Raw genomic sequence first — 24,509 nt, forward strand, 5'->3', positions numbered from 1 at the left:
CGCCGGGTAACCGCTGCACACACAGGCAGCGCCGGGTAACCGCTGCACACACAGGCAGCGCCGGGTAACCGCTACGCACACAGGCAGCGCCGGGTAACCGCTGCACACACAGGCAGCGCCGGGTAACCGCTGCACACACAGGCAGCGCCGGGTAACCGCTGCACACACAGGCAGCGCCGGGTAACCGCTGCACACACAGACAGCGCCGGGTAACCGCTGCGCACACAGACAGCGCCGGGTAACCGCTGCGCACACAGGCAGCGCCGTGTAACCGTTGCACACACAGGCAGCGCCGGGTAACCGCTGCACACACAGGCAGCGCCGGGTAACCGGCACACACAGGCAGCGCCGGGTAACCGCTGCGCACACAGGCAGCGCCGGGTAACCGCTGCACACACAGGCAGCGCCGGGTAACCGCTGCACACACAGGCAGCGCCGGGTAACCGCTGCACACACAGACAGCGCCGGGTAACCGCTGCGCACACAGGCAGCGCCGGGTAACCGCTGCACACACAGGCAGCGCCGGGTAACCGGCACACACAGGCAGCGCCGGGTAACCGCTGCACACACAGGCAGCGCCGGGTAACCGGCACACACAGGCAGCGCCGGGTAACCGGCACACACAGGCAGCGCCGGGTAACCGCTGCACACACAGGCAGCGCCGGGTAACCGTTGCGCACACAGGCAGCGCCGTGTAACTGGCACACACAGGCAGCGCCGGGTAACCGTTGCGCACACAGGCAGGGCCGGGTAACCGTTGCCCACACAGGCAGCGCCGGGTAACCGCTGCACACACAGGCAGCGCCGTGTAACCGCTGCGCACACAGGCAGCGCCGTGTAACCGCTGCGCACACAGGCAGCGCCGGGTAACCGCTGCACACACAGACAGCGCCGGGTAACCGCTGCGCACACAGACAGCGCCGGGTAACCGCTGCGCACACAGGCAGCGCCGTGTAACCGTTGCACACACAGGCAGCGCCGTGTAACCGTTGCACACACAGGCAGCGCCATGTAACCGCTGCGCACACAGGCAGCGCCGGGTAACCGCTGCACACACAGGCAGCGCCGGGTAACCGGCACACACAGGCAGCGCCGGGTAACCGCTGCACACACAGGCAGCGCCGGGTAACCGTTGCGCACACAGGCAGCGCCGGGTAACCGCTGCACACACAGGCAGCGCCGGGTAACCGCTGCACACACAGGCAGCGCCGTGTAACCGCTGCACACACAGGCAGCGCCGGGTAACCGCTGCACACACAGGCAGCGCCGTGTAACCGCTGCACACACAGGCAGCGCCGGGTAACCGCTGCACACACAGGCAGCGCCGGGTAACCGTTGCGCACACAGGCAGCGCCGTCTAACTGGCACACACAGGCAGCGCCGGGTAACCGTTGCGCACACAGGCAGCGCCGGGTAACCGTTGCGCACACAGGCAGCGCCGGGTAACCGTTGCACACACAGGCAGCGCCGGGTAACCGCTGCACACACAGGCAGCGCCGTGTAACCGCTGCGCACACAGGCAGCGCCGGGTAACCGCTGCACACACAGGCAGCGCCGGGTAACCGCTGCACACACAGGCAGCGCCGGGTAACCGCTGCACACACAGGCAGCGCCGGGTAACCGCTGCACACACAGGCAGCGCCGGGTAACCGCTGCACACACAGGCAGCGCCGGGTAACCGCTGCGCACACAGGCAGCGCCGGGTAACCGCTGCACACACAGGCAGCGCCGGGTAACCGCTGCACACACAAGCAGCGCCGTGTAACCGCTGCGCACACAGGCAGCGTAAACCACCAGAGGTGACTGTCTCTGCAGTATTTGCTGTACAGTCCTGGAGGTGCCGACATTCTTACCAGAACCTGCAGGTCGTTACTTCCCAGATCCAACTGCTCCAACTTAACGAGGAAAGAGAGAGACCTACGGGCGGGAGAGAGAGGGGGTGAGAGAGACCTACAGACGGGAGAGAGAGGGGGTGAGAGAGACCTACAGACATGAGAGAGAGAGGGGGTGAGAGACATACAGACGGGAGAGAGAGGGGGTGAAAGAGACATACAGACGGGAGAGAGAGGGGGTGAGAGAGACCTACAGATGGGAGAGAGAGGGGGTGAGAGAGACCTACAGCCGGGAGAGAGAGGGGGTGAGAGAGACCTACAGACAGGAGAGAGAGGGGGTGAGAGAGACCTACAGACGGGAGAGAGAGAGTGGGTGAGAGAGACCTACTGACGGGAGAGGCAGAGGGGGTGCGAGAGACATACAGACGGGAGAGAGAGGGGGTGAGAGAGACATACAGACGGGAGAGAGAGGGGGTGAGAGAGACATACAGACGGGAGAGAGAGGGGGTGAGAGAGACCTACAGACATGAGAGAGAGAGGGGGTGAGAGACATACAGACGGGAGAGAGAGGGGGTGAGAGAGACATACAGACGGGAGAGAGAGGGGGTGAGAGAGACATACAGACAGGAGAGAGAGGGGGGGTGAGAGAGACCTACAGACGGGAGAGAGAGGGGGTGAGAGAAACATACAGACAGGAGAGAGGGGTGAGAGAGACCTACAGACGGGAGAGAGAGGGGGTGAGAGAGACATACAGACGGGAGAGAGAGGGGGTGAGAGAGACATACAGACGGGAGAGAGAGGGGGTGAGAGAGACCTACAGACATGAGAGAGAGAGGGGGTGAGAGACATACAGACGGGAGAGAGAGGGGCTGAGAGAGACATACAGACGGGAGAGAGAGGGGGTGAGAGAGACATACAGATGGGAGAGAGAGGGGGTGAGAGAGACCTACAGCCGGGAGAGAGAGGGGGTGAGAGAGACCTACAGCCGGGAGAGAGAGTAGGTGAGAGAGACCTACAGACAGGAGAGAGAGGGGATGAGAGAGACCTACAGACGGGAGAGAGAGAGGGGGTGAGAGAGACCTACTGACGGGAGAGGCAGAGGGGGTGCGAGAGACATACAGACGGGAGAGAGAGGGGGTGAGAGAGACATACAGACGGGAGAGAGAGGGGGTGAGAGAGACATACAGACGGGAGAGAGAGGGGGTGAGAGAAACCTACAGACGGGAGAGAGAGGGGGTGAGAGAGACATACAGACGGGAGAGAGAGGGGGTGAGAGAGACATACAGACGGGAGAGAGAGGGGGTGAGAGAGACATACAGACGGGAGAGAGAGGGGGTGAGAGAGACATACAGACGGGAGAGAGAGGGGGTGAGAGAGACATACAGACAGGAGAGAGAGGGGGGGGTGAGAGAGACCTACAGACGGGAGAGAGAGGGGGTGAGAGAAACATACAGACGGGAGAGAGGGGTGAGAGAGACCTACAGACGGGAGAGAGAGGGGGTGAGAGAGACCTACAGACGGGAGAGAGAGGGGGTGAGAGAGACCTACAGACGGGAGAGAGAGGGGTGAGAGAGACCTACAGACGGGAGAGAGAGGGGGTGAGAGAGACATACAGACGGGAGAGAGAGGGGGTGAGAGAAACCTACAGACGGGAGAGAGAGGGGTGAGAGAGACCTACAGACGGGAGAGAGAGGGGGTGAGAGAGACATACAGACGGGAGAGAGAGGGTGAGAGAGACCTACAGACGGGAGAGAGAGGGGGTGAGAGAAACCTACAGACGGGAGAGAGAGGGGTGAGAGAGACCTACAGACGGGAGAGAGAGGGGGTGAGAGAGACATACAGACGGGAAAGAGAGGGGGTGAGAGAGACCTACAGACGGGAGAGAGAGGGGGTGAGAGAGACATACAGACGGGAGAGAGGGAGTGAGAGAGAGGGAGCTGTTCTTATAATGGGGGGTGGGGGAGGTGTTATAATGGGGGATGGCAGGAGGTGGTGTTATAGAAGGGGGTGGCGTTATAGTGGGGGGTGGCGGGAGGTGGTGTTATAGTGGGGGTGGCGGGAGGTGGTGTTATAGTGGCGGGAGGTGGTGTTATAGTGGGGGGTGGCGGAAGGTGGTGTTATAGTGGGGAATGGCGGGAGGTGGTGTTATAGTGGGGAATGGCGGGAGGTGGTGTTATAGTGGGGAATGGCGGGAGGTGGTGTTATAGTGGGGAATGGCGGGAGGTGGTGTTATAGTGGGGAATGGCGGGAGGTGGTGTTATAGTGGGGAATGGCGGGAGGTGGTGTTATAGTGGGGAATGGCGGGAGGTGGTGTTATAGTGAGGAATGGCGGGAGGTGGTGTTATAGTGGGGAATGGCAGGAGGTGGCGTTATAGTGGGAAATGGCGGGAGGTGGTGTTATAGTGAGGAATGGCGGGAGGTGGTGTTATAGTGGGGAATGGCAGGAGGTGGCGTTATAGTGGGGGATGACGGGAGGTGGTGTTATAGAGGGGGATGGCGGGAGGTGGTGTTATAGTGGGGGGTAGCGGGAGGTGGTGTTATAGAGGGGGATGGCTGAAGGTGGTGTTATAGTGGGGGGTGGCGGGAGGTGGTGTTGTAGAGGGGGATGGCGGGAGGTGGTGTTATAATGGGGGGTGGCGGGAGGTGGTGTTATAGTGGGGGGTAGCGGTGTTATAGTGGCGGGTGGCGGGTGTTATAGAGGGGGATGGCTGGAGGTGGTGTTATAGTGGGGGGTGGCGGGAGGTGGTGTTGTAGAGGGGGATGGCGGGAGGTGGTGTTATAGTGAGAAATGGCAGGAGGTGGTGTTATAGTGGGGAATGGCGGGAGGTGGTGTTATAGTGGGGAATGGCGGGAGGTGGTGTTATAGTGGGGAATGGCGGGAGGTGGTGTTATAGAGGGGAATGGCGGGAAGTGGTGTTATAGTGGGGAATGGCGGGAGGTGGTGTTATAGTGGGGGATGGCGGGAGGTGGTGTTATAGAGGGGGGTGGCTGGAGGTGGTGTTATAGTGGGGGGTGGCGGGAGGTGGTGTTGTAGAGGAGGATGGCGGGAGGTGGTGTTATAATGGGGGGTGGCGGGAGGTGGTGTTATAGTGGGGGGTGGCGGGAGGTGGTGTTATAGTGGGGGGTGGCGGGAGGTGTTTGTGACGGGGAGGGAAGGGGTTAAACTTATTTGCCATGCATTACTGTGTTTGCCCTGTCCCTGCCATTTTTATTCCCCATTTGCAGGCCATTCCCTGCCTGCCAGGTTAAAAGGAAAAAAATGCATTGCTTGCCATACCCTCTAACCGACACATGATGGCAGTATAGAAACCGGCATTTCAATGAGCTGTAGGTATTTTTATGACGGAGCCTCAAAGGGGTCTCACAGATTTAGATTCTCCCTGTCTAAAAGGGTGTCAGTTATGAAAAGACCCAGATACCCATAAGTTATACACGGCCGGCATTCTGAGGTATCACAGATGCCAGTCTATTGACATTTATTGGTCAAAAATCAGACAGAGTGGCACCAAGTTATGGGTGTAGCCCAGGTATGCTAAGTGGCATGGGCGTCAACCTGACCCATGCGCCCTGCCCACCGGACAGCCCTTTTGACCGGTCTTATGAACGGGGGGTAACTTGGCTATTCGTGGGTTGTTTTGTTCCCACGAGGGGATTGGATCCACATGTTAAAGATAGCTTTGGCCAGTCTATAACTGTGGCTCCCCAGGTATTTCTCAGTGTGTGATCCCTGAATTTTAATCCATGATGTAAAGATGCAAGACTTTGTTCCAGCCCAGCAACAACCAGTCCAGGAGTGAAGGGGTTAATAACCACATTACCACAGGACTTTAAAACCAAGGCTGCATTTCTTGCACTTGCAGGCAAAGGACAATTTCTTCCGTTCCCTTATCCCCGTGAGTGTGGTTTTAAGTGTATTCTGCAGATGTCGTGTGTTTGTCTATTAAGGAAATAAATCACAATTTATTTTGCAATTTGTTCTGTTCAATCAAGTTCCCAGAAATATAAACGTGTTGGTAAAAGTTGGTGTCATAGTGACAGGCATGTTATAGTGGGGGATGGCGGGAGGTGGTGTTATAGAGGGAGATGGCGGGAAGTGGTGTTATAGAGGGAGATGGCGGGAGGTGGTGTTATAGAGGGGGGTGGCGGGAGGTGGTGTTATAGAGGGGGGTGGCGGGAGGTGGTGTTATAGAGGGGGTGGCGGTGGGAGACTCACGTGGGTACTGACTTCAGGAGGTTCTCACGCAATTCTAAGGTAACCAGATTCGCCAAACTACAAAAAGTGAAAGTGTTATACAGAGAGAGCGTTATATACATACATACAATACAGAGGGAACGTTGTATACACGCGTACAGTACAGAGGGAGCGTTATAAACACGCATACATGTGAGGGGTCAGTGTGTATATAACGCTCCCTCTGTACTGTACGTGTGTATACAACGTTCCCTCTGTATTGTACGCGTTTATATAGTACAGAGGCAGCGTTATATACATACTGACCCCTCACACGTACAGTACAGAGGGAGCATTATATACACACTGACCCCTCACACGTACAGTACAGAGGGAGCATTATATACACACTGACCCCTCACACGTACAGTACAGAGGGAGCATTATATACACACTGACCCCTCACACGTACAGTACAGAGGGAGCGTTATATACACGCATACATGTGAGGGGTCAGTGTGTATATAACGCTCCCTGACCCCTCACACGTACAGTACAGAGGGAGCGTTATATACACGCATACATGTGAGGGGTCAGTGTGTATATAACGCTCCCTGACCCCTCACACGTACAGTACAGAGGGAGCATTATATACACGCTGACCCCTCACACGTACAGTACAGAGGGAGCATTAAATACACGCTGACCCCTCACACGTACATTACTGTGCCTTTAATTTACCATGATAGGAACTGTGATAAAGCCCCTCCTCTCCATCTCAAATACCCACATGTAAATGTACACGCGCCTCCGTGCACACGCCTCCGTGCACACGCCTCCGTGCACACGCCTCCGTGCACACGCCTCCGTGCACACGCCTCCGTGCACACGCCTCACACATTCTGCCCGTGTCAGATGTAGTAAAGCAGTTTGCAAAATAAACTCTGCTGTTGATCCAGTTGACCGGTACCTGCGGACGCCCCTGACCATGTTATTAATATAGTGTTGAGCATAGCGCACGCACTCACTTCCCGATGTCGCCGGGTAACGCCTGCAGAGAGACATCGTTCAGTGCCAGGTGCGCCAGGCTGCGGAGCTGGGTGAATCCGGCCGGAAGCCTGTGCCAGGAGGGAGAGAAGAAAGGGATGTCAGAGAGGCGGCGGGAGGAGGGGGAGAGGGGCAGCGGGAGGAGGGGGAGAGAGGCGGCGGGAGAAGGGGGAGAGAGGCGGCGGGAGGAAGGGGAGAGGGGCGGCGGGAGGAGGGGGAGAGGGGCGGCGGGAGGAGGGGGAGAGAGGCGGCGGGAGGAGGGGGAGAGGGGGGAGAGGGGCGGCGGGAGGAGGGGGAGAGGGGAGAGAGGCGGCGGGAGGAGGGGGAGAGGGGAGAGAGGCGGCGGGAGGAGGGGGAGAGGGGAGAGAGGCGGCGGGAGGAGGGGGAGACAGGAGAGAGGCGGCGGGAGGAGGGAGAGAGGGGCGGCGGGAGGAGGGGGAGAGGGGCGGCGGGAGGAGGGGGAGAGGGGCGGCGGGAGGAGGGGGAGAGGGGAGAGAGGCGGCGGGAGGAGGGGGAGACGGGAGAGAGGCGGCGGGAGGAGGGGGAGAGGGGAGAGAGGCGACGGGAGGAGGGGAGAGGGAGAGAGGCGACGGGAGGAGGGGGAGAAGGGAGAGAGATGGCGGGAGGAGGGGGAGAGGGGAGAGAGGCGCCGGGAGGAGGGGGAGAGGGGAGAGAGGCGCCGGGAGGAGGGGGAGAGGGGAGAGAGGCGCCGGGAGGAGGGGGAGAGGGGAGAGAGGCGCCGGGAGGAGGGGGAGAAGGGAGAAAGGGAAGGGAGATAGAGAGAGGAAGGGAGAAGAGGATGACACCAGAGGAAAAAGTGAAAGGAAGGAGAGAGAATAGGTAGGAGAGAAGGAGACTCTGAGAGGAGAGTAAGGAGACTCGGAGAGGAGAGTGAGGAGACTCGGAGAGGAGAGTGAGGAGACTCGGAGAGGAGAGTGAGGAGACTCGGAGAGGAGAGTGAGGAGACTCGGAGAGGAGAGTAAGGAGACTCGGAGAGGAGAGTAAGGAGACTCGGAGAGGAGAGTAAGGAGACTCGGAGAAGAGAGTGAGGAGACTCGGAGAGGAGAGTAAGGAGAGTAAGGAGACTCGGAGAGTAAGGAGACTCGGAGAGTAAGGAGACTCGGAGAGTGAGGAGACTCGGAGAGTGAGGAGACTCGGAGAGTGAGGAGACTCGGAGAGTGAGGAGACTCGGAGAGGAGAGTAAGGAGACTCGGAGCGGAGAGTAAGGAGACTCGGAGAGGAGAGTAAGGAGACTCGGAGAGGAGAGTAAGGAGACTCAGAGAGTAAGGAGACTCGGAGAGTGAGGAGACTCGGAGAGGAGAGTGAGGAGACTCAGAGAGGAGAGTGAGGATACTCAGAGAGGAGAGTAAGGAGACTCGGAGAGGAGAGTAAGGAGACACGGAGAGGAGAGTAAGGATACTCGGAGAGTAAGGAGACTCGGGGAGGAGAGTGAGGAGACTCGGAGAGGAGAGTGAGGAGACTCGGAGAGGAGAGTGAGGAGACTCGAAGAGGAGAGTAAGGAGACTCGGAGAGGAGAGAAAGGAGACTCGGAGAGGAGAGCAAGGAGACTCGGAGAGGAGAGCAAGGAGACTCGGAGAGGAGAGCAAGGAGACACGGAGAGGAGAGTAAGGATACTCGGAGAGTAAGGAGACTCGATGAGGAGAGTGAGGAGACTGAGGAGACACGGAGAGGAGAGTGAGAAGACTCGGAGAGGAGAGTGAGAAGACTCGGGGAGGAGAGTGAGGAGACTCGGAGAGGAGAGTGAGGAGACTCGAAGAGGAGAGTAAGGAGACTCGGAGAGGAGAGAAAGGAGACTCGGAGAGGAGAGCAAGGAGACTCGGAGAGGAGAGCAAGGAGACTCGGAGAGGAGAGCAAGGAGACACGGAGAGGAGAGTAAGGATACTCGGAGAGTAAGGAGACTCGATGAGGAGAGTGAGGAGACTGAGGAGACACGGAGAGGAGAGTGAGAAGACTCGGAGAGGAGAGTGAGAAGACTCGGAGAGGAGAGTGAGAAGACTCGGAGAGGAGAGTGAGGAGACACGGAGAGGAGAGTGAGGAGACTCGGAGAGGAGAGTGAGGAGACTCGGAGAGGAGAGTGAGGAGACTCGGAGAGGAGAGTGAGGAGGAGAGGAGAGTGAGGAGACTCGGAGAGGAGAGTGAGGAGACTCGGAGAGGAGAGTGAGGAGACTCGGAGAGGAGAGTGAGGAGACTCGGAGAGGAGAGTGAGGAGACTCGGAGAGGAGAGTGAGGAGACTCGGAGAGGAGAGTGAGGAGACTCGGAGAGGAGAGTGAGGAGACTCGGAGAGGAGAGTGAGGAGACTCGGAGAGGAGAGTAAGGAGACTCGGAGAGGAGAGTAAGGAGACTCGGAGAGGAGAGTAAGGAGACTCGGAGAGAGGAGAGTGAGGAGACTCGGAGAGGAGAGTGAGGAGACTCGGAGAGGAGAGTGAGGAGACTCGGAGAGGAGAGTGAGGAGACTCGGAGAGGAGAGTGAGGAGACTCGGAGAGGAGAGTGAGGAGACTCGGAGAGGAGAGTGAGGAGACTCGGAGAGGAGAGTGAGGAGACTCGGAGAGGAGAGTAAGAAGACTCGGAGAGGAGAGTGAGGAGACTCGGAGAGGAGAGTGAGGAGACTCGGAGAGGAGAGTAAGGAGACTCGGAGAGGAGAGTAAGGAGACTCGGAGAGTAAGGAGACTCGGAGAGTAAGGAGACTCGGAGAGTAAGGAGACTCGGAGAGTAAGGAGACTCGGAGAGTAAGGAGACTCGGAGAGTAAGGAGACTCGGAGAGTAAGGAGACTCGGAGAGTAAGGAGACTCGGAGAGTAAGGAGACTCGGAGAGTAAGGAGACTCGGAGAGTAAGGAGACTCGGAGAGTAAGGAGACTCGGAGAGTAAGGAGACTCGGAGAGTAAGGAGACTCGGAGAGTAAGGAGACTCGGAGAGTAAGGAGACTCGGAGAGTAAGGAGACTCGGAGAGTAAGGAGACTCGGAGAGTAAGGAGACTCGGAGAGTAAGGAGACTCGGAGAGTAAGGAGACTCGGAGCAGAGAGTGAGGAGACTCAGAGAGGAGAGTAAGGAGACTCGAAGAGGAGAGTAAGGAGACTCGGAGAGTAAGGAGACTCGGAGAGTAAGGAGACTCGGAGAGTAAGGAGACTCGGAGAGTAAGGAGACTCGGAGAGTAAGGAGACTCGGAGAGGAGAGTAAGGAGACTCGAAGAGGAGAGTAAGGAGACTCGGAGAGTAAGGAGACTCGGAGAGTAAGGAGACTCGGAGAGTAAGGTGACTCGGAGAGTAAGGAGACTCGGAGAGTAAGGAGACTCGGAGAGTAAGGAGACTCGGAGAGTAAGGAGACTCGGAGAGTAAGGGAGACTCGGAGAGTAAGGAGACTCGGAGAGTAAGGAGACTCGGAGAGTAAGGAGACTCGGAGAGTAAGGAGACTCGGAGAGGAGAGTAAGGAGACTCGAAGAGGAGAGTAAGGAGACTCGGAGAGTAAGGAGACTCGGAGAGTAAGGAGACTCGGAGAGTAAGGAGACTCGGAGAGTAAGGAGACTCGGAGAGTAAGGAGACTCGGAGAGTAAGGAGACTCGGAGAGTAAGGAGACTCGGAGAGTAAGGAGACTCGGAGAGTAAGGAGACTCGGAGAGTAAGGAGACTCGGAGAGTAAGGAGACTCGGAGAGTAAGGAGACTCGGAGAGTAAGGAGACTCGGAGAGTAAGGAGACTCGGAGAGGAGAGTGAGGAGACTCGGAGAGGAGAGTGAGGAGACTCAGAGAGGAGAGTAAGGAGACTCGGAGAGGAGAGTAAGGAGACTCGGAGAGGAGAGTAAGGAGACTCGGAGAGGAGAGTAAGGAGACTCGGAGAGGAGAGTAAGGAGACTCGGAGAGGAGAGTAAGGAGACTCGGAGAGGAGAGTAAGGAGACTCGGAGAGGAGAGTAAGGAGACTCGGAGAGGAGAGTAAGGAGACTCGGAGAGGAGAGTAAGGAGACTCGGAGAGGAGAGTAAGGAGACTCGGAGAGGAGAGTAAGGAGACTCGGAGAGGAGAGTGAGGAGACTCGGAGAGGAGAGTAAGGAGACTCGGAGAGGAGAGTGAGGAGACTCGGAGAGGAGAGTGAGGAGACTCGGAGAGGAGAGTGAGAGTAAGGAGACTCGGAGAGGAGAGTAAGGAGACTCGGAGAGGAGAGTAAGGAGACTCGGAGAGGAGAGTAAGGAGACTCGGAGAGGAGAGTAAGGAGACTCGGAGAGAAGAGTAAGGAGACTCGGAGAGAAGAGTAAGGAGACTCGGAGAGGAGAGCAAGGAGACTCGGGGAGGAGAGCAAGGAGACTCGGAGAGGAGAGCAAGGAGACTCGGGGAGGAGAGCAAGGAGACTCGGAGAGGAGAGTAAGGAGACTCGGAGAGGAGAGTGAGGAGACTCGGAGAGGAGAGTGAGGAGACTCGGAGAGGAGAGTGAGGAGACTCGGAGAGGAGAGTGAGGAGACTCGGAGAGGAGAGTGAGGAGACTCGGAGAGGAGAGTGAGGAGACTCGGAGAGGAGAGTGAGGAGACTCGGAGGGGAGAGTGAGGAGACTCGGAGCGGGGAGTGAGGATACTCGGAGAGGAGAGTGAGGAGACTCGGAGAGGAGAGTAAGGATACTCGGAGAGGAGAGTGAGGAGACGCTCATATTACCGGGACAGGGGATTCCCGCTGAAATCTGCGATCTCCAGGGACTTGCAGAACTTGATGCTTTCCGGGATTTCTGGAATGTCTGAGATAAAGAAATAGAGTGAGAAGGGGGGCCGAGGGGAAGGGGGGGACCGGGAGGGAGGGGGGAGGGGGGGGACCGAGGGAGGGGGGGAACCGGGGGGGGGGCAGGGACAGAGGTGAGAGGGGGTGGGGGAGAGAGAGGGAGGGACAGAGGTGAGGGGGGGAGAGTGGGAGGACAGGGACAGAGGTGAGAGGGAGGGCAGGGACAGAGGTGAGGGGGGGGAGAGGGAGGACAGGGACAGAGGTGAAGGGGGGGAGAGGGAGGACAGGGACAGAGGTGAAGGGGGGGAGAGGGACAGGGACAGAGGTGAGGGGGGGAGAGGGAGGACAGGGACAGAGGTGAGGGGGGGAGAGGGAGGACAGGGACAGAGGTGAGGGGGGGAGAGGGAGGACAGGGACAGAGGTGAGGGGGGGGAGAGGGACAGGGACAGAGACAGAGGTGAGGGGGGGGGAGAGGGACAGAGACAGAGGTGAGGGGGGGGGAGAGGGACAGGGACAGAGGTGAGGGGGGAGAGGGAGGACAGGGACAGAGGTGAGGGGGGGAGAGGGGGGACAGAGGTGAGGGGGGGGGAGGGTGGACAGGGACAGAGGTTAGGGGGGGAGAGGGAGGACAGGGACAGAGGTGAGGGGGGAGAGGGAGGACAGGGACAGAGGTGAGGGGGGGAGAGGGAGGACAGGGACAGTGGTGAGGGGGGGAGAGGGAGGACGGGGACAGAGGTGAGGGGAGGAGAGGGAGGACGGGGACAGAGGTGAGGGGAGGAGAGGGAGGACGGGGACAGAGGGAGGACGGGGACAGAGGGAGGACGGGGACAGAGGGAGGACGGGGACAGAGGGAGGACGGGGACAGAGGGAGGACGGGGACAGAGGGAGGACGGGGACAGAGGGAGGACGGGGACAGAGGGAGGACGGGGACAGAGGGAGGACGGGGACAGAGGGAGGACGGGGACAGAGGGAGGACGGGGACAGAGGGAGGACGGGGACAGAGGGAGGACGGGGACAGAGGGAGGACGGGGACAGAGGGAGGACGGGGACAGAGGGAGGACGGGGACAGAGGGAGGACGGGGACAGAGGGAGGACGGGGACAGAGGGAGGACGGGGACAGAGGGAGGACGGGGACAGAGGGAGGACGGGGACAGAGGGAGGACGGGGACAGAGGGAGGACGGGGGAGAGGGAGGACGGGGGAGAGAGGGAGGACGGGGGGAGAGGGAGGACGGGGGGGAGAGGTGAGGGGGGGGAGAGGTGAGGGGGGGAGAGGGAGGACAGGGACAGAGGTGAGGGCGGGGAGAGGAGAGGACAGGGACAGAGGTGAGGGGAAGGGAGAGGGAGGACAGGGGGAGAGGGAGGACGGGGGGAGAGGGAGGACGGGGGAGAGGGAGGACGGGGGGAGAGGGAGGACGGGGGGGAGAGGGAGGACGGGGGGGAGAGGGAGGACGGGGGGAGAGGGAGGACGGGGGGAGAGGGAGGACGGGGGGAGAGGGAGGACGGGGGGAGAGGGAGGACGGGGGGAGAGGGAGGACGGGGGGAGAGGGAGGACGGGGGGAGAGGGAGGACGGGGGGAGAGGGAGGACGGGGGGAGAGGGAGGACGGGGGGAGAGGGAGGACGGGGGGAGAGGGAGGACGGGGGAGAGGGAGGACGGGGGGAGAGGGAGGACGGAGGAGAGGGAGGACCGGGGGAGAGGGAGGACCGGGGGAGAGGGAGGACCGGGGGAGAGGGAAGACCGGGGGAGAGGGAAGACGGGGGGAGAGGGAGGACGGGGGGAGAGGGAGGACGGGGGGAGAGGGACAGAGGTTGGGGGGAGAGGGACAGAGGTTGGGGGGATAGGGAGGACAGGGGACAGATGTGAGGGGGGGGAGAGGGAGGACAGGGACAGAGGTGAGAGGTGGGCGGGGACAAGGGAGGACACGGACAGAGGAGGGGGAGGACGGGGACAGAGGAGGGGGAGGACGGGGACAGAGGAGGGGGAGGACGGGGACAGAGGAGGGGGAGGACGGGGGACAGAGGAGGGGGAGGACGGGGACAGAGGAGGGGGAGGACGGGGACAGAGGAGGGGGAGGACGGGGACAGAGGAGGGGGAGGACGGGGACAGAGGAGGGGGAGGACGGGGACAGAGGAGGGGGAGGACGGGGACAGAGGAGGGGGAGGACGGGGACAGAGGAGGGGGAGGACGGGGACAGAGGAGGGGGAGGACGGGGACAGAGGAGGGGGAGGACGGGGACAGAGGAGGGGGAGGACAGGGGACAGAGGAGGGGGGAGGACAGGGACAGAGGAGGGGGAGGACAGGGACAGAGGAGGGGGAGGACAGGGACAGAGGAGGGGGAGGACAGGGACAGAGGAGGGGGAGGACAGGGACAGAGGAGGGGGAGGACAGGGACAGAGGAGGGGGAGGACAGGGACAGAGGAGGGGGAGGACAGGGACAGAGGAGGGGGAGGACAGGGACAGAGGAGGGGGAGGACAGGGACAGAGGAGGGGGAGGACAGGGACAGAGGAGGGGGAGGACAGGGACAGAGGAGGGGGAGGACAGGGACAGAGGAGGGGGAGGACAGGGACAGAGGAGGGGGGACCAAGGGAGGACAGGTACAGAGGGAGGGAAGGGAAAGAGGGAGGAAAGGGAAAGACTTGAGGGGGTAGGTATAGTGCAGTATATAACTCCTCCCTCTCGCCCCCCCCATGCACTCACTGTAGGTATGGTGCAGTATATAACCCCTTCCTCTCACCCCCACCCATGCACTCATTGTAGGTATAGTGCAGTATATAACCCCTCACGCCCCCCCGTAGGTATAGTGCAGTATATAACCCCTCACGCCCCCCCCATAGATATAGTGCAGTATATAACCCCTCACGCCTTCCCCGTAGGTATAGTGCAGTATATAACCCCTCACGCCCCCTCGTAGGTATAGTGCAGTATATAACCCCTCACGCCCCCTCGTAGGTATAGTGCAGTATATAACCCCTCACGCCCCCCCCCGTAGGTATAGTGCAGTATATAACCCCTCACGCCTTCCCCGTAGGTATAGTGCAGTATATAACCCCTCACGCCCCCTCGTAGGTATAGTGCAGTATATAACCCCTCACGCCCCCCTCGTAGGTATAGTGCAGTATATAACCCCTCACGCCCCCCCCCCGTAGGTATAGTGCAGTATATAACCCCTCACGCCTTCCCCGTAGGTATAGTGCAGTATATAACCCCTCACGCCCCCTCGTAGGTATAGTGCAGTATGTAAACCCCTGACGCCCCCCCGTAGGTATAGTGCAGTATATAACCCCTCACGCCTTCCCCGTAGGTATAGTGCAGTATATAACCCCTCACGCCCCCCCCCGTAGGTATAGTGCAGTATATAACCCCTCACGCCCCCCCCGTAGATATAGTGCAGTATATAACCCCTCACGCCCTCCCCGTTGGTATAGTGCAGTATATACCCCCTCACGCCCACCCCCGCACTCTCTGTAGGTATAGTGCAGTATATAACCCCTCACGCCCATCCCCTGCACTCACTGTAGGTATAGTGCAGTATATAACCCCTCATGCCCCCCTCGTAGGTATAGTGCAGTATATAACCCCTCACGCCCCCCTTGTAGGTATAGTGCAGTATATAACCCCTCACGCCCCCTCGTAGGTATAGTGCAGTATATAACCCCTCACGCCACCCTCGTAGGTATAGTGCAGTATATAACCCCTCACGCCGCCCCCCCCCCGTAGGTATAGTGCAGTATATAACCCCTCACGCCCTCCCCGTTGGTATAGTGCAGTATATACCCCCTCACGCCCACCCCCTGCACTCACTGTAGGTATAGTGCAGTATATAACCCCTCACGCCCCCCTCGTAGGTATAGTGCAGTATATAACCCCTCACGCCCACCCCCTGCACTCACTGTAGGTATAGTGCAGTATATAACCCCTCACGCCCCCTTGTAGGTATAGTGCAGTATATAACCCCTCACGCCCACCCCCTGCACTCACTGTAGGTACAGTGCAGTATATACCCCCTCACACCCACCCCCGCACTCTCTGTAGGTACAGTGCAGTATATACCCCCTCACGCCCACCCCCGCACTCTCTGTAGGTACAGTGCAGTATATACCCCCTCACGCCCACCCCCGCACTCTCTGTAGGTACAGTGCAGTATATACCCCCTCACGCCCACCCCCGCACTCTCTGTAGGTACAGTGCAGTACATACCCCCTCACGCCCTCCCCCTCCCCCCCCCCCCCCCGCGCACTCACCGTTGCGAGAGATGTCCAGCTCCACCAGCTGCATGAAGTTTGCCACCTCCGGGGGGAGTCTCTGGATCTCGTTGTCACTCAGGCCCAACTTCCTCAGGTTCAGCAGCCGGAAGAAAGGCTGCACAGGGCAAGAGGGAGGAGAGAGGGGCAAGAGGGAGGAGAGAGAGAGGGGCAAGAGGGAGGAGAGAGAGAGGGGCAAGAGGGAGGAGAGAGAGGGGCAAGAGGGAGGTGAGAGAGAGGGGCAAGAGGGAGGAGAGAGGGGGGCAAGAGGGAGGAGAGAGGGGCAAGAGGGAGGAGAGAGAGAGAGGGGCAAGGGGGAGGAGAGAGAGAGGGGCAAGAGGGAGGAGAGAGAGGGGCAAGGGGGAGGAGAGAGAAGGGCAAGAGGGAGGAGAGAGAAGGGCAAGAGGGAGGAGAGAGAGGGGCAAGAGGGAGGAGAGAGAGGGGCAAGAGGTAGGAGAGAGAGGGGCAAGAGGGGGGAGAGAGGGGGGCAAGAGGGTGGAAAGTCAAGAGGGAGGGGAGAGGGAGGAGAGAGACAGGGGCAAGAGAGAGGAGAGAGAGGAGCGAGAGGGAGGAGAGCGAGAGGGAGGAGAGAGAGAGGGGCAAGAGGGAGGAGAGAGAGAGAGAGGGGCAAGAGGGAGGAGAGAGAGAGGGGCAACAGGGAGGAGAGAGAGGGGCAAGAGGGAGGAGAGAGAGGGGCAAGAAGGAGGAGACAGAGGGGCAAGAGGGGGGAGAGAGAGGGGCAAGAGGGAGGAGACAGAGGGGCAAGAGGGGGGAGAGAGAGGGGCAAGAGGGGGGAGAGAGAGGGGCAAGAGGGAGGAGAGAGAGTCAAGAGGGAGGGGAGAGGGAGGTGAGAGAGAGGGGCAAGAGGGAGGAGAGAAAGAGAGGGGCAAGAGGGAGGAGAGAGAGAGGGGAGAGAGGGAGGAGAGAGAGAGGGGCAAGAGGGAGGAGAGAGAGGGGCAAGAGGGAGGAGAGAGAGAGGGTCAAGAGGGAGGAGAGAGAGAGGGTCAAGAGGGAGGAGAGAGAGAGGGTCAAGAGGGAGGAGAGAGAGGGGGTCAAAAGGGAGGAGAGAGAGGGGCAAGAGGGAGGAGAGAGGGGCAAGAGGGAGGAGAGAGGGGCAAGAGGGATGAGAGAGAGGCAAGAGGGAGGAGAGAGAGGCAAGAGGGAGGAGAGAGAGAGAGAGAGAGGGGCAAGAGGGAGGAGAGAGAGGGGCAAGAGGGAGGAGAGAGAGAGGGGCAAGAGGGAGGAGAGAGAGAGGGGCAAGAGGGAGGAGAGAGAGAGGGGCAAGAGGGAGGAGAGAGAGAGGGGCAAGAGGGAGGAGAGAGAGAGGGGCAAGAGGGAGGAGAGAGAGAGAGGGGCAAGAGGGAGGAGAGAGAGAGGGGCAAGAGGGAGGAGAGAGGGGCAAGAGGGAGGAGGGAGAGAGGGGCAAGAGGGAGGAGGGAGAGAGGGGCAAGAGGGAGGAGAGAGAGAGGGGCGAGAGGGAGGAGAGAGAGGGGCAAGAGGGAGGGGAGAGAGGGGCAAGAGGGAGGGGAGAGAGGGGCAAGAGGGAGGGGAGAGAGGGGCAAGAGGGAGGGGAGAGAGGGGCAAGAGGGAGGGGAGAGAGGGGCAAGAGGGAGGAGAGAGAGGGGCAAGAGGGAGGGGAGAGAGGGGCAAGAGGGAGGGGAGAGTTGCAAGAGGGAGGGGAGGGAGGGGAGAGAGGGGCAAGAGGGAGGGGGGGATGGAGGGGGGGGTGGAGGGGGGGATGGAGGGGGGGTGGAGGGGGGGTGGAGGGGGGGTGGAGGGGGGGATGGAGGGGGGGATGGAGGGGGGATGGAGGGGGGAGGGAGGGGGGGGTGGAGGAGGGGATGGAGGGGGGGATGGAGGGGGGAGGGAGGGGGGGAGGGAGGGGAGAGAGGGGCAAGAGGGAGGGGAGGGGAGAGAGGGGCAAGAGGGAGGGGAGAGAGGGGAGAGGGAGGGGGAGAGAGGGAGGGGAGAGAGGGGAGGGAGGAGAGAGAGGGAGGGGAGAGAGGGGCGAGAGGGAGGTGAGGGAGGGGAGGGGCAAGAGGGAGGGGAGAGAGGGGCAAGAGGGAGGGGAGAGAGGGAAGAGAGGGAAGAGAGGGGCCCGTTATTACCGTATGATGTTAAATAAAACTATTTGTAGTGATTAATGTGCCAAAAAATAAAAATTATTATATAACATTTGTGAATTGATATAAAATTGAAAATCGCAAGTTTGTTTAAAAATAAAATAAGTGCCGACTATAACCGTGCGAGGCCCTGCGACCCCGTCACACACGCAATGTCTACACACAACCCTACACGCGCGTGCAAAGTGTGTGCGAGAGCGCGTGCAACGTGTGTGCTCAGAGCGCGTGCAACGTGTGTGCGAGAGCGCGTGCAACGTGTGTGCGAGAGCGCGTGCAACGTGTGTGCGAGAGCGCGTGCAACGTGTGTGCGAGAGCGCGTGCAACGTGTGTGCGAGAGCGCGTGCAACGTGTGTGCGAGAGCGCGTGCAACGTGTGTGCGAGAGCGCGTGCAACGTGTGTGCGAGAGCGCGTGCAACGTGTGTGCGAGAGCGCGTGCAACGTGTGTGCGAGAGCGCGTGCAACGTGTGTGTGTGTGAGAGCGCGTGCAACGTGTGTACGAGAGCGCGTGCAAAGTGTGCGCGAGAGCACGTGCAACGTGTGTGCTCAGAGCGCGTGCAACGTGTGTGTGTGAGCGCGTGCAACGTGTGTGTGTGAGCGCGTGCAACGTGTGTGTGTGAGAGCGCGTGCAACGTGTGTGTGTGTGAGCGCGTGCAACGTGTGTGTGTGAGAGCGCGTGCAACGTGTGTGTGTGAGAGCGCGGGCCAACGTGTGTGAGAGCGCGTGCAACGTGTGTGCGAGAGCGCGTGCAACGTGTGTGCGAGAGCGCGTGCAACGTGTGTGTCAGAGCGCGTGCAACGTGTGTGTGCGAGAGCGCGTGCAACGTGTGTGCGAGAGCGCGTGCAACGTGTGTGTGTGAGAGCGCGTGCAACGTGTGTGTGTGAGAGCGCGTGCAACGTGTGTGTGAGAGCGCGTGCAACGTGTGTGCGAGAGCGCGTGCAACGTGTGTGTGTGTGAGAGCGCGTGCAACGTGTGTGTGTGAGAGCGCGTGCAACGTGTGTGTGTGAGCGCGTGCAACGTGTGTGTGTGAGAGCGCGTGCAACGTGTGTGTGTGAGCGCGTGCAACGTGTGTGTGTGAGAGCGCGTGCAACGTGTGTGTGTGAGAGCGCGTGCAACGTGTGTGTGTGAGAGCGCGTGCAACGTGTGTGCGAGAGCGCGTGCAACGTGTGTGTTGCAGAGCGCGTGCAACGTGTGTGTCAGAGCGCGTGCAACGTGTGTGTGCGAGAGCGCGTGCAACGTGTGTGCGAGAGCGCGTGCAAAGTGTGCGCGAGAGCACGTGCAACGTGTGTGCTCAGAGCGCGTGCAACGTGTGTGTCAGAGCGCGTGCAACATGTGCGCGAGAGCACGTGCAACGTGTGTGCTCAGAGCGCGTGCAACGTGTGTGTGTGAGCGCGTGCAACGTGTGTGTGTGAGCGCGTGCAACGTGTGTGTGTGAGCGCGTGCAACGTGTGTGTGTGAGCGCGTGCAACGTGTGTGTGTGAGAGCGCGTGCAACGTGTGTGTGTGAGAGCGCGTGCAACGTGTGTGTGTGAGAGCGCGTGCAACGTGTGTGTGTGAGCGCGTGCAACGTGTGTGTGTGAGAGTGCGTGCAACGTGTGTGCGAGAGCGCGTGCAACGTGTGTGTGTGTGAGAGCGCGTGCAACGTGTGTGTGTGAGAGCGCGTGCAACGTGTGTGTGTGAGAGCGCGTGCAACGTGTGTGTGTGAGAGCGCGTGCAACGTGTGTGTGTGAGCGCGTGCAACGTGTGTGTGTGTGAGAGCGCGTGCAACGTGTGTGTGTGAGAGCGCGTGCAACGTGTGTGCGAGAGCGCGTGCAACGTGTGTGTTGCAGAGCGCGTGCAACGTGTGTGTCAGAGCGCGTGCAACGTGTGTGTGCGAGAGCGCGTGCAACGTGTGTGTGCGAGAGCGCGTGCAACGTGTGTGTGCGAGAGCGCGTGCAACGTGTGTGCGAGAGCGCGTGCAAAGTGTGCGCGAGAGCACGTGCAACGTGTGTGCTCAGAGCGCGTGCAACGTGTGTGTCAGAGCGCGTGCAACATGTGCGCGAGAGCACGTGCAACGTGTGTGCTCAGAGCGCGTGCAACGTGTGTGTGTGAGCGCGTGCAACGTGTGTGTGTGAGCGCGTGCAACGTGTGTGTGTGAGCGCGTGCAACGTGTGTGTGTGAGAGCGCGTGCAACGTGTGTGTGTGAGAGCGCGTGCAACGTGTGTGTGTGAGAGCGCGTGCAACGTGTGTGCGAGAGCGCGTGCAACGTGTGTGTTGCAGAGCGCGTGCAACGTGTGTGTCAGAGCGCGTGCAACGTGTGTGTGCGAGAGCGCGTGCAACGTGTGTGCGAGAGCGCGTGCAACATGTGTGCGTGAGCGCGTGCAACGTGTGTGTGTGAGAGCGCGTGCAACGTGTGTGTGTGAGAGCGCGTGCAACGTGTGTGCGAGAGCGCGTGCAACGTGTATGTTGCAGAGCGCGTGCAACGTGTGTGTCAGAGCGCGTGCAACGTGTGCAGTGCGAGAGCGCGTGCAACGTGTGAGTGCTGAGAGCGCGTGCAAACGTGTGCGCGAGAGCGCGTGCAACGTGTGTGTGTGAGAGCGCGTGCAACGTGTGTGTGTGAGAGCGCGTGCAACGTGTGTGTGTGAGAGCGCGTGCAACGTGTGTGTGTGAGAGCGCGTGCAACGTAGTGTGCGAGAGCGCGTGCAACGTGTGTGTGTGAGAGCGCGTGCAACGTGTGTGTGTGAGAGCGCGTGCAACGTGTGTGCGAGAGCGCGTGCAACGTGTGTGTTGCAGAGCGCGTGCAACGTGTGTGTCAGAGCGCGTGGCAACGTGTGTGTGCGAGAGCGCGTGCAACGTGTGTGTGCGAGAGCGCGTGCAACGTGTGTGTGCGAGAGCGCGTGTCAACGTGTGTGCGGGGAGCGCGTGCAAAGTGTGTGCTCAGAGCGCGTGCAACGTGTGTGTCAGAGCGCGTGCAACGTGTGTGTCAGAGCGCGTGCAACGTGGTGTGTCAGAGCGCGTGCAACATCGTGCGCGACGAGCGCGTGCAACGTGTGTGCTCAGAGCGCGTGCAACGTGTGTGTGTGAGCGCGTGCAACGTGTCGTGTGTGCAGGCGCGTGCAACGTGTGTGTGTGAGCGCGTGCAACGTGTGTGTGTGAGCGCGTGCAACGTGTGTGTGTGAGCGCGTGGCAACGTGCGTGTGTGAGCGCTGTGCAACGTGTGTGTGTGAGCGCGTGCAACGTGTCGTGTGTGAGCGCGTGCAACGTGTGTGTGTGACGAGCGCGTGCAACGTGTGTGTGTGAGAGCGCGTGCAACGTGTGTGCGAGAGCGCGTGCAACGTGTGTGTTGCAGAGCGCGTGCAACGTGTGTGTCAGAGCGCGTGCAACGTGTGTGTGCGAGAGCGCGTGCAAACGTGTGTGCCGAGAGCGCGTGCAACGTGTGTGTCAGAGCGCGTGCAACGTGTGTACGAGAGCGCGTGCAAAGTGTGCGCGAGAGCACGTGCAACGTGTGTGCTCAGAGCGCGTGCAACGTGTGTGTGTGAGCGCGTGCAACGTGTGTGTGTGAGCGCATGCAACGTGTGTGTGCGAGAGCGCGTGCAACGTGTGTGTGTGTGTGAGCGCATGCAACGTGTGTGTGTGAGCGCATGCAACGTGTGTGTGCGAGAGCGCGTGCAACGTGTGTGTGTGAGCGCGTGCAACGTGTGTGTGTGAGCGCGTGCAACGTGTGTGTGTGAGAGCGCGTGCAACGTGTGTGTGTGAGAGCGCGTGCAACGTGTGTGTGTGAGAGCGCGTGCAACGTGTGTGTGTGAGAGCGCGTGCAACGTGGTGTGCGAGAGCGCGTGCAACGTGTGTGTGTGAGAGCGCGTGCAACGTGTGTTGCAGAGCGCGTGCAACGTGTGTGTCAGAGCGCGTGCAACGTGTGTGTGCGAGAGCGCGTGCAACGTGTGTGTGCGAGAGCGCGTGCAACGTGTGTGTGCGAGAGCGCGTGCAACGTGTGTGTTGCAGAGCGCGTGCAACGTGTGTGTCAGAGCGCGTGCAACGTGTGTGCGAGAGCGCGTGCAACGTGTGTGTTGCAGAGCGCGTGCAACGTGTGTGTCAGAGCGCGTGCAACGTGTGTGTCAGAGCGCGTGCAACGTGTGTGCGAGAGCGCGTGCAACGTGTGTGCGAGAGCGCGTGCAACGTGTGTGCGAGAGCGCGTGCAACGTGTGTGCGAGAGCGCGTGCAACGTGTGTGCGAGAGCGCGTGCAACGTGTGTGCGAGAGCGCGTGCAACGTGTGTGTGTGAGCGCGTGCAACGTGTGTGCGCGAGAGCGCGTGCAACGTGTGTGCGTGAGAGCGCGTGCAACGTGTGTGCGTGAGAGCGCGTGCAACGTGTGTGCGAGAGCGCGTGCAACGTGTGTGCGAGAGCGCGTGCAACGTGTGTGCGAGAGCGCGTGCAACGTGTGTGCGAGAGCGCGTGCAACGTGTGTGCGTGAGCGCGTGCAACGTGTGTGCGTGAGCGCGTGCAACGTGTGTGCGTGAGCGCGTGCAACGTGTGTGTGTGAGCGCGTGCAACGTGTGAGTGTGTGAGAGCGCGTGCAACGTGTGTGTGTGAGAGCGCGTGCAACGTGTGTGCGAGAGCGCGTGCAACGTGTGTGTTGCAGAGCGCGTGCAACGTGTGTGTCAGAGCGCGTGCAACGTGTGTGTGCGAGAGCGCGTGCAACGTGTGTGCGAGAGCGCGTGCAACGTGTGTGTTGCAGAGCGCGTGCAACGTGTGTGAGAGCGCGTGCAACGTGTGTGCGAGAGCGCGTGCAACGTGTGTGCGAGAGCGCGTGCAACGTGTGTGCGAGAGCGCGTGCAACGTGTGTGCGAGAGCGCGTGCAACGTGTGTGCGAGAGCGCGTGCAACGTGTGTGTGTGAGAGCGCGTGCAACGTGTGTGTCAGAGCGCGTGCAAAGTGTGTGTGTGAGCGCGTGCAAATTGTGTGCGAGAGCGCGTGCAAAGTGTGTGTGCGAGAGCGTGTGCGAGAGCGTGTGCAACGTGTGTGTGCGAGAGCGCGTGCAACGTGTGTGTGCCCGGGAGATGGGGGGGGGGAAATCGGGGGGGATTGGTGCCCTGGACAGAATTGGAGAGTTGAACAAAAGTTAATTTATTGGAAAAACTTTCCACAAAATTCCAGTACATAAAACACACACAAACTCACCCAACTGGGGTAACAACGTGTGTGTGTGTGGTGTGTGTGTGTGGTGTGTGTGTGTGGTGTGTGTGTGTGGTGTGTGTGTGTGTGTGTGGTGTGTGGTGTGTGGTGTGTGGTGTGTGGTGTGTGTGTGTGTGGTGTGGTGTGGTGTGGTGTGGTGTGGTGTGGTGTGTGTGTGTGTGTTGATGATGATGATGATATTTAGCAGTTTGTAAGCAGCACACACTTATATTTGAAGAACACATTAGGAACTCCGTTATTCAGGGGGGAACGGTCTCTGCGGCCCCCTGTGCTCAGAGTGGGGGTGGGACAGCGGGATAGAATGGGTTGCATCTCAAGGTCAGGAGGTAGCAGAATGAGCACATGTTTGCGATACCTGTTTAATGGCCCTAATAACATGTCTCACGGACACATTTTCGGCAGCTACCTTGCAGCCCTGATCACACCCCAGGTAATCTCCGCTCCTTCTCACTTCAGCGTTCATTGAAGCCGTTTTAAATACATTTCCAACATTTAGACTCTCCAAGGTAAATATTTTGGAGGGTTTTTCATTCTTTATCTGCTCTCTTGTGGTGGGAACACACAGCAGGTGCATCGCGGTTTCCTTTGAAAGTAAGTATGTTGCCAAAAATAACCAAGCAGATACCCAGATCCCGTATATCCTGGTGATAAAGCTGTTACTGGCAGCAACGAGGCGGACAAAGACACCAATGACCCCGAGCTGGTTAATGGCGTTTAAAGGCCCAGCGCCCCACTGCTCTGTGTGATAACGGTGTATTCACCATGCAGACCGTGACTCAGACTGTGCGCATACGTGGCAGATACAGCCTGGGGGGGAGTTCCTGTGGGAAGAATGACGCCTTATTGTGTCTATAACGATCCCCACACAGAACCGCGGCGGAATAAACATCCCCCATACAGTAACCTGGAAACATGGACTATAAAGCATGGCGTGTCAGAGAGGGTAACACACGTGTTTCTCAACGTGCCCATGATCCATACGTGTGATCCGCCTGGAGGTCCTGTGTATCACCCTGATAAAGAGCGTGATCCCTGGTTTACGAGGTGCTGAGAGGGTGGAAGGGGGGGGGGGGGTAACGAGATTTGCATGTGCAGCGCCGTATCACCCTGAAAAAAAGCGCCGTGTGCGCGGAACGCGTGGGTGCAGTTGTTACCTCTTTTTGATTACGTGATGTAATAAATATATTCCTTATTGGCGCCCCCTCTTAATCAC

At 59.9% G+C, this 24,509-nt stretch overlaps 1 protein-coding gene across 1 annotated transcript in view; it reads right to left on the reverse strand.

The window, feature by feature from the left end:
- The window catches only part of LOC142475003 (protein scribble homolog), a 102,727-nt gene that overhangs the window by 34,182 nt on the left and 44,036 nt on the right, over positions 1–24,509 (reverse strand). The window contains exons 2-6 of the mRNA XM_075581101.1: positions 16,007–16,124; positions 11,705–11,783; positions 7,032–7,121; positions 6,046–6,102; positions 1,854–1,917 (exon numbers count right to left, since the gene is read on the reverse strand). Coding sequence (XP_075437216.1) covers positions 1,854–1,917; positions 6,046–6,102; positions 7,032–7,121; positions 11,705–11,783; positions 16,007–16,124 — 408 coding nt within the window. The remainder of the gene's footprint in view (positions 1–1,853; positions 1,918–6,045; positions 6,103–7,031; positions 7,122–11,704; positions 11,784–16,006; positions 16,125–24,509) is intronic.

Source organism: Ascaphus truei, chromosome 2, assembly GCF_040206685.1.
Source record: "Ascaphus truei isolate aAscTru1 chromosome 2, aAscTru1.hap1, whole genome shotgun sequence".
In the NCBI taxonomy this organism is placed as follows: Eukaryota; Metazoa; Chordata; class Amphibia; order Anura; family Ascaphidae; genus Ascaphus; species Ascaphus truei.